General features: G+C 39.5%; 1 protein-coding gene across 1 annotated transcript; it reads right to left on the reverse strand.

Moving 5' to 3' along the window:
* Window positions 1-5490: 5490 nt before the first annotated feature.
* On the reverse strand, window positions 5491-8242 carry il17c (interleukin 17c). Its single transcript, XM_005747890.1, has 3 exons — window positions 8196-8242; window positions 7823-8058; window positions 5491-6221 (listed from the first exon to the last, which is right to left on the reverse strand). Exons 1-3 carry the CDS (start codon window positions 8208-8210, stop codon window positions 5978-5980), a joined length of 495 nt encoding a protein of 164 aa, XP_005747947.1. The 5' UTR covers window positions 8211-8242; the 3' UTR covers window positions 5491-5977.
* Between the last annotated feature and the right edge of the window lie 1522 nt (window positions 8243-9764).

A 9764-nucleotide genomic window follows, 5' to 3' on the forward strand; every position in this document is an offset into this window, starting at 1 on the left:
CCTTTAACCGCTCCCGCGGACGGCAATCACTTTCTGGCAGACAATCACTTTTTGGCACAACACCTGTTGTAGCTTTTCAGCTCACAGCCCGACACACGCCAACACAACAGCATAGATAGCACAGACGTTAAGGCGGCGTTCTCCTTCCCTGCAGCGGCGCTGCAGACCACGCCCCGCCACACACATTAACCAGGTAAAATACATATTTAGGCAGAATTTTGCAAATATCTATTTTTAATTTTTAGCAGCACAGTGCTTTTTTTCCAATTATTTTTTTAAAAGTCAGATCAAGGCTCCAAAAGTTTTTGTTTGCTGGGTCATTTTAGTTCCGCTGGGTGTCTTTGCTTTTGTTATATTTCTCTAAGAGTTCAAAATGTATTAATTACATAAATAAAATGTAATTTTTTCTGTAGCACTTCATGGATTTAAGCAACGAACCTTATTTGTTCACACAAAGCATAAAGGTAAAAAAACAAACAAAAAACAATATATACAGTGTTATCTTCATTTTAGATGTCAAAAAGTATTTGCGGCTCCCAGTGTTTTCTTTTGCGTGGAAATCGAGTCCAAATGGCTCTTTGGGTGCTAAAGGTTGCTGACCCCTGCACTAGGTTCTATATCAGCATAAAGCGCCTTGAGACTGTTGCTGTGATTTGGCGCTGTATAAATAAAACTGAATAGAATAGACAAGCACAGCACAATTCCAAACAAATTAATATATATATAATTTACTGGTATGTGTCATGGTCCTGAGTCTGAGGACTCAGTGTTTTGTGTTTCCTTATGCTTTTGTTCATTCCGAGTGTGTTTTCTGTTGTGATTTTGCCATTTGTTAGGTTTTTGTTCTTTGCCTGCCTGATCCCACTTCTCTGTGTTCCCTCTGTCTGTCCATGGTGTTATTGTGTCTGCTCATGAGTCTGCCTGTCAAGTTCAGTGTCCTGTCTGGTTCTCTGTGTCTGTTAGTTTCCTGTTTTATTCTGAAGGTTCATGTCTGATGTGAGTGTGTTCAGTTTACATTTCCCCTGTCCCGTCAGCTCTGAGTTCTCCCAGCTGTGTTGCCCTCCTGTCTCTCATCCCCTGATTACTGGTGTGTGTATTTAAGCCCTGTGTGTTCTCCTGCCTGTTGCCGGTTCGTCTGTATTACTCCATGTAAGTCCGCGCTTTTCTGCATTCATCTGTGTCTCTCTGCGTTTTTTTTGTATCGTCTGTCAGTCTGCGTCTCTCTGCCTTTCACCCCGTGTCCTGTGGATTTCTAGTTGATCTTTAGTTTTCCCAGTTTAGGTTTCCGTTAGCTTGTCTCTTTATTCGTTTTCTGTTCCTGCCACTGACACCTTGTAAATAAACTCCACTAAACTTTTCATACACTGCTTGCTCTTGGGTCCTTTTTTCCAACTCCACACGGCTGGCCTCGGCAGCCGTGACAGTATGATAGCTGCGGGAAGCTTATTGTTTTTTTTGTTGATGAGTGAGTATAGGGGTGGGATTTAATAAGTTTTCTTCGTCCCACTCCTTTTTCAGGCAATTTTTGTTTTTTGTTTTGTGCATTTTATGTTCAATATAGGTATTTGTTGTGCCTGAAAATGAACAAATAAATGAAATGAATGAAATGAAAACGGACAAAGAAAAGACTGCTGTGTTTACCGTAATAACGACACTGGTTTACAGCTTCTTTTGGACTCAAACTCTGGATGTGTTTGGTTGATTTTTAAGTTTTCTAGTTCGTGTGATCATCTTCTGCCGAGCAGCTTCTGAACCATGGAGAAACTTTCCGTAAGTCCACACTGCTGTGGATGCTGTATCTGTGACACTGGCATGATGCTTGAACCTACAGTTTTGGTCATAGTGACCCTGCAGCTTCCTGTTGTTTATGAGATGTTCGCACCAGTGGGAATTAAAAAAAGAGGGAAAAGGAAAAAAAATCTGTCATGGAAATAAGAAATAGTTCGCCTGTAATTAATGGACGTGTTTTTCTACATTTTCAGTATACATGCTGCAGTATAAATATATTCCTTATGGCAGCACAGTTTAGTGAGCACAGTGAGTAAAGGGTTAGAGTGAGGATGACGTCACTTGATACGTCAGCAAATAAAATTTTCTGTTGAAAGTAGAAAACAACTAGAGAACAGACGGAGTCAGAGCTGAAGAGTCCTCCCGTTTTATGTCCTCACTGAAAGCAGAGGCGTTTTTTAAAATTCAGATATTTTAACGAATCTCTGTTTTTCTCGCTTTCTCTCATCTATATGAAAGCAATCACTGAATGAGATACTTATACATTATCTCTAAATATTTCTTTGATTACTTTGAATTCCAGTCTTTAAGCATCAGATATTCAGATCAGATATTGGTCTTCACAATCCACAACAAAAAAGAGGGTATTGCTTCTTTTTAAATATGCACGTGTAAGCGGTAGTATCACAAACATTAATTCAGTAATTACAATGACTGTGGTTCATTAAAAAATCATGCTGGCGCCTCGCAATGGCCAGAAGCAGCGGGTACGCCATCTGTCAGAAGTGGGCTGACGCGTTTTGAGCCACGCTTTGGAGCAGTGTTTCGAAATCTTGTAAATTCCCAATTATAAAACTGCGGTTATTGTACCCGACCCTAAAACTCAATGAAATATGGTACATAACCAGATTCGTACTCTGGATGGCATTACCTTGGCAATGTAGGACTGCTTTCTTCCATTTACGCAACATCTCTAAAATTAGAAACATCCTGTCTCAGAGTGATGCTGAAAAACTAGTTCATGCATTTATTCCTTCTTGGCTGGACTCCTGAAAATTCATTATTATCAGGATGTCCTAAAAACTCCCTGAAAAGCCTTCAGTTGATCCAAAATACTGCAGCAAGAGTCCTGACAGGAAAGAGAGAGCAGACTTCTCCTGTACTGGCTTCTCTTCATTGGCTCCCTGTTAAATCCAGAACTGGATTCTGAATTCTTGCTCCTCACATACAAGGTCTTGAACAATCAGGCCCCAAGGTTATCTTAATGAACTTATTGGACCATATCACCCCAATTAGAGCACTTTGCTCTCAGATTGTGGGGTTATTGTTGTTCCTAGATTATTTAAAAGTGCAATGGGAGACGAAGCTTTCAGGCCCCTCTTCTATGAAAACAGTCCCCTGTTTAGATTCAGGATGCAGACTTTAAGCTTTAAGAGCCTTAAAATTTTACTTTTTGGTTAAGTTTATAGTTAGGGCTGGATCAGGTAAGCATAAATCTTCCCTTATTTAAGCTGCTATAGATTTAGGCTGCTGGGAGCTTAGAAGTAGAATGGGAGGGAGAGTCTTCAGTTTTCAGGCCCTTCTGCTGGCGGTTACTTCCTGTCAAATTGGAGTTATTCCTTCCTACTGTTGCCATTGTGCTAGGTAGTTAGTTGTATGTATTATTACTGAGTCTACCTTTCAATATATAGCGTCTAGATGCGACTGCTGTTCGGATTTGGCACTGTAAAAATAAAATTGAACTGAAACATCTGTGCTTCGGAAGCTTGATGCAGTTTCGAAACATTCGTTTCGAGCTTCCCATCCCTACTTTTAACTTCTTTTCCCCCCCATATTGTCCACTTTAGATATTGTGTTAGTGATTTAACCCTGGTCCTGCTGTTATCATTGGGGTTTTCTGGTAACAGCCAGCAGGTTTATGAAGTTTTGTGGTGGAAACTGGTGTGGTAGTGGAATTGTGTGTAGTCTGTCTGGTTGATTCCCAACTGAATTCATAGTAGAACCAGTGGACACGTTTCTTTGTTAATTGATTTACATTTTTTAAATACTCAATAGAGTTGCTTGTAGCAGCAGTTGAAATGGGCATTTCCGACTGCAGTGTTTGTCTTAACATTAAAAAGAGTGACCACCTCTCTGCATACTGATATTTTAATATTTAGATTCAAAGTGATGCAGGAGAATGTTCTGTTTTACTGGTGTTGTACCTTACCTTCTGCATTGGTTCAGATCATAAAATGCTTTTCTAAGTAGGAGAGTAAGAGTTCCTCATCTATTTCTCTTACCTATGGTGTGCCACATTTGGCTCTTCTTGTTTCTATTATGTCTGCTCCCTCTTCTGCATATTCTGAGCAGCTTCAAGGACATTTAACATCACTGCTATGCAGATGAAATTCAAATATACATCTCTTTTTAACCCCAAGATGTTTCTAAGCTGCTGATCCAAAATAAGTTCTTAGACTCTCTTCAAAGTTGGATGGCTGACAACTTCCTGCAACTTAATGAAGAAAAAACAGAAGTTCCTGTGTGTGCCCTGACAGATTTCTGCCAAAGGCAGCTCCTTTGTCCCCTTACAACATTTGGTAAATCATCTATCAGGAACCTTAGAATTTTGACTCTTTGTTCATTCTTGATGTTCATGTGTAATCTCTAGTTTGCTCTTTTTGTTTTCACTTGCCAAGTTAAGTCCCATTGTGTCACGCTCTGAACCTGAGATTATTATTGATGCATTTTTTCATCTTGTGTAGATTATTGAAATTCATTGTTCACTTGTCTAAGCAGAAACTCCTTGGAACACCTGCAGGTTGTTCAGTGTGAGGGACCAAGCAGCCCAGGCACAGAGGACACAGGAAAAAATGGTTTTCTTTCTTTTAACCCTCAAAAAAGTTCAAAAGACAAAATTTAAAAACACAACTAGCAGGCCCATAAAAGAGGTCAACTAAATATAACTCTACAAAAAGTATTTTCCAGAAACTTAAACAAATCGGACACAACTTAACTCACAAACTGACCTAATTACAAAGACACAAGAGGGTAGCTTTTATGGTGGTTTGGCCAAACCATTTAAAAATGATTAATGAATTATAGTAATGAAGAAAACTGCAAACCAAACTAATAAAGTGAACAAATGGACTGATTTACCCATGTGTGGCTGATGCCATCACATTCAGAACACTACTGTGAGGCTTATTGTTCTAAGTACTTTCATACCTCACCATTGCTGACCCAGCTCCACACTGAATTCTGGGTCCATTTTAAGATTCTGTTTTTGACTTCCAGAGCTCCTCCATACATTCCCAGCAGCTCCTTGAAGTCATGTGATCAGGGACTACTTGTTTTGAATAATACGAGACTGAAAACTGGAGCTTTGCCACAGTGTCCCCCAGACTCTGAGATCTTGAGATCTGTGGACTCAGTGGTCTCTTTCAAGAGGCAGGTAAAAATGCATCTTTTTAGACTTACATTTGGAAATTTTTTAACAATATTAAAATTAAGTTCTGTAGTTTTTTTTTTCCTGTTTTTTTTATTGTGAAGCACGTGGTGGCTATAAGACTATAAGTGGAAATTCCAACATTAGAATAAATACTAGAGATGTGTTAACAATAGTAAACATGTTTTACATATTCAAATCACTGAAACCTACTGACACTGGGTATTTTGGAAGATTGTGTGGTTGTTTTACACGATCCAGTAACAGAAACACATACTCTTTTTTTTTTTTTTTTGAAATGCAGACATTTTCTTTATTTTGCTTCAAAGAAGCTAAACTTGAAGTCTTCACTAGACTTATATAGTCCCACTAGGACAAAACCTTGAGCATAAATAAATACAAAGTAGAGTAGCAGACCAAATAAATAGATCATTCTTCAAATACCATTTGAAGTTATTGTTATGTAACAAAACTATATAATAGCTTTTTTCAATGAGAAGGTCATCAATATGAATTAAATCAAGTAATAAAATACCCAGATTACATTTACTGCACTATGCAGGAGTCTGTAAACAGAACTAAGAGAGCAAACATCTACAAAACATATTATTGATAAATAAACAGTAAATAGCTAAGTGTATAAATAGGCGTGTGTGACTTTTGAAGCCGCATTAAATATTCCCAGCGATGTTCCTTCTAAGTCACAGCCTGCTCACTATGAGCATGCTGCAGGACTTCACACCGCTGATTAGACTTGGTGCATTTCATGAACTTCATGCATTTTATGCGTGTCATGTGATAGCAGGTCTGGATGGTTCTCCCCTAGGAGCTCTGGGGTCTGACACAGGTACACCCCACAGCTACTTCCACATTCACTGGCCTCAGACGGTAAGTCTTCTTATCGTCACAAAGCTCCTTTTTGAGAAACACTCTGTTCTGAACGATGGGAACTGAGTTGTAGTCATAGTCCTCAATCATTTTATTGTCTTTGAGCTGGATGCATCCTGAACACAGGCACTGAGCACCAACATATGTCGAGGGAAAGTGATCTTCCTTGATGTGAGTTCTGTTAAAAACAAAAGAGGACTCGGTGAGCTACAGTTTATTCAGACATGTGGAGTGTGTGGTTCTATATGTCAGTAACAGCAGATGGTCTTAGTAAATACAGAAGCCCCGTCCAAAATGTTAGGAAAGCAATCCTAAGAACAGGGCACATTCATCCTGTGCTATTTTCTTTCTTTTCTTTTCTTTTCTTAAAACAAAACAAACAAACAAACATCAAGCTGTCAACAAAATTTAATCAAACCATTCACCACAAGATGGCAGCGTTTGGCTTGAAGGTTTTAGCGTCATTTGATACAGAATGATACTATTTTGTTCTTTTGAAGTGACTTTTTTATCGTTACCTGAAGAGACGACTCGTAAATCTCATTTATTTATCTGTTTTCTGTTCTCTCCAGTTATGGTTAATGAAGACACAGGATGCAGTCATTCCCGGCAGCTATGTACCAAGAGAGCTTCATTCGCAGTAGGTGACGCAAGCATTGGATGAATCGGGGGATTTTCCCCGATTCATCCAATGCTTGCGTCACTTGCGCTGGAAGGACCAGCGCCAATTATCACTCAAGGCCAGTGTTGCCAACTTAGCGACTTTGTCGCTATATTTAGCGAGTTTTCAGACCCCTTAGCGACTTTTTTTCTAAAAAAAAGTCTTTGAGTCTTTCAAAGACGTGAAAGCGCGTATCGCTTTTACTCTCAACAAGCAGCGGGTGCTGTAACGCAGTCAGTTCTTTTACTCTTTTACTCGTATGCTGTTTTGTGGATCACAAGGTTTAAAACTACTTATAAACACACACACACAAAGTAACTCCACCAGAGTGCCTATTTCGGGTCACTTTTGCCGGTCCAAGCCCGTAAAGGAGCAGGGTTGGAATTGTGACATTAAAAAAAACAATAATTGCTAAAAGAAATTTAATTTGTAGTTCTAAATAAACTCTAAATGCATTTAGGACGTTTTTTACTCACTTTATATCTCTTCCACGATGTTATTTCTCTCTCCAACAACATAGGATTAGCATGACCAATTATGCAAATTAGGCTATGACGTCATTTAGCGACTTCTAGCGACTTTTAGGACAACCAATAGCGATTTTCCTTACTGAGGAGTTGGCAACACTGCTCAAGGCACGCAAATAAGATCGACTGTGCGCTGATTATGGCTTTATTTTACCGTGTAGCCGTGTGATCCCCGAGTTATTTATTCTCTTATCTGTTTAGCTGTTATGTCTCTTTCAACATTCAAAACAAGAAGTTCTAGTTTCTAACTGCTGTTCATTTATATTTGCGCGCAGTAGACCGGTTTGTAATTAGCTGTTGTTAAGGATTTTACTACGTCATAAAAATGAAAATCGAGCTTCTAGTTTGCGCCTCACTCTGTGTAAAGGTTTGACTCAAGTCTGACGTGACAAAGACCCCAAACAAAATGTAAAGATGGAATTTTTGTAAAATCTCTTGACACTTTTTTATCTTTCGGGAACTTCTCTCACCCGCTGTTTGTGCGAAGTTAGAATGGACTTAGATATCCTCTAAAACATCATTTGCTTCATATGCTGCGTGTTAAATACTGAATAACATCGGGATTTAAAATGTGCTCAGGCTGCTGCTTACACGAATCTCCAGGGGGACAGAGACCTGTCTCGCTGCTCATCTGACAGCGGCGTCTTGTAAAGTTCCAGGGGACAAGAGTAAGATGAGCTGCGAGCCGTTGACCGCGGAGCCTCTGTGGGCCGCAGGTAGTGCGTCCTCAGCTTCCTGTCCGCCGCTGCCTGTAGCTCCTGGTCGTTATAGCACCGGAACATCTTGGACGACCACATGGGCACGATGAACAGTACGAAGATGAGAACCTGGGGAGACGCAGGCAAACCATGTCATTTCATTCATACAGATGTGAAAAAAGCAGCAGTCGTATGGATGTGAAAGCAGAAGCAAAGGGAAAACAGTGATGGAGGTAGCAGAGGCAGATGTCCCGCATTCGACTCACCGGTTTATAATCCATCCTCCGACTCTGAGCTCTGTCTGATTCTTTCCAAGATTAACCGGTCGGTTCATCTCTTATTTATGTATACAAAAGATGGGGGCGTGGGAGGGGAGGGGGGGGGGTGCTTTAACTTCCTTGTTTCCGGCAGTGAAGCAGCTGTAGCACCGGCAGTAGGTGAGGATACTGTCATAGAGAACACAGACCTGGAATTTCTTCTCTCTCTCTCTCTCTCTCTCTCTCTCTCACACACACACACACACACACACACACACACACACACACACACACACACACACACACACTGAATCACCTGTGTGGTGCCTTTCACACCTTCTATTTAATGTTATAACAGTAAACATTAGAGAAACACAAACTAATCTTTCGAGCAGGGGTATTCTACTATCAGATTACTGTCGAAACAAATAAATGTTATAAATATTTATAGAAGATCTTGGTGAAGAATATCAGCAAACATGTTGTCACTCAAATGCATCTATAAATGTTTATACCTGCGCAGGGAGAGAGCCTCTGACCGAAACTGTACAAAGAAAAATCATCCCAGTTCCTGTGATGGTTGGGTGTAGTTAGGTTTTAAAGACATTGTAAATTACTCAATAGAGTTATTCACTTATACATTTTTAATTTCAGAAATTCACGTCCACACACTAGGGGGCACTACAGGGATCAATCCGACATTCCCGTGGGGCTATCCACACCAACTCACCTGGCGATAAGTTGTAACTTTTTCTTTTGAAGTTAATGCGACTTTATAAAATCTCAGAGCTACAGTAGACACAGTGGACATTTATGTGATTCCCCTAAAGCTTAACCAGTAGCTTAATTTTTACATGGGACTGAAACGTGTTTTTACTCTAACAAAGTCTAAATGATAATTTACAACTAAATTCTTCCTAAAGCTTTACAATGGTAAATTAAAAATCCCCTACCGTAATGAAGAATCTTTATTTTTCTCCAATTATTAGCAAAAATAATAGAAAAGAAATAAATGAAGAAAGTTGACTCTTGCTATAGCTTTTAAGATAAAAAACCCTAAACACACACTGCTGATCCCAGTTCCTGTGAGGTGTCAGGCTACCATGCTCTGCCAGAGTAGCTTCTAGTACTGATTCCAAGTCTGACTCTACTGAAGGGATGAACACTATTGTTTCAAAAGACATTTCCTCATGTGGGTTTTTGATGATGCTGCTGGAGAGGACTTTCTAATTTGTCATAGCTGAGCTGAGATCTGGTTGTTGTCATCACCTTTTGTATGCTATGGATGTGTGCAGTGTCATCCTGGAAGAGAACACTCGCATCAGGACATACAGATGAGGAAAACCCTGTTAGCCCACATCTGAAATTCAAAGTTTTTGTCAAAAAGTCTTTTAATTTTATTTAATTATTTTGTTTTGTTTTTTAACAGAGCAAGGGATTTTCAACACAGAATTTCTAAACATAGCAGTTTTATTAAGAAAGCATAAATTCCTCAGTTTCATACTTTTATTAAGACAAAGCACAAACCACTGCTGTGCAGTGAAGTTCTTTAACTTTGTAACGTCCAAAGCTTCTAAA

Source organism: Pundamilia nyererei, unplaced genomic scaffold (genome assembly GCF_000239375.1).
Source record: "Pundamilia nyererei isolate P.nyererei 1_Seehausen unplaced genomic scaffold, PunNye1.0 scaffold00208, whole genome shotgun sequence".
NCBI classification, from domain to species: Eukaryota; Metazoa; Chordata; class Actinopteri; order Cichliformes; family Cichlidae; genus Pundamilia; species Pundamilia nyererei.

What these genes read in the sequence shown, in the direction of transcription:
- il17c (XM_005747890.1), bottom strand. An exon ending in CTGTCCCCCTGGAGATTCGT is followed by an intron (nt 6,222 to 7,822) that starts GTAAGCAGCAGC and finishes TGTTTTTAACAG; the next exon opens with AACTCACATCAAGGAAGATC.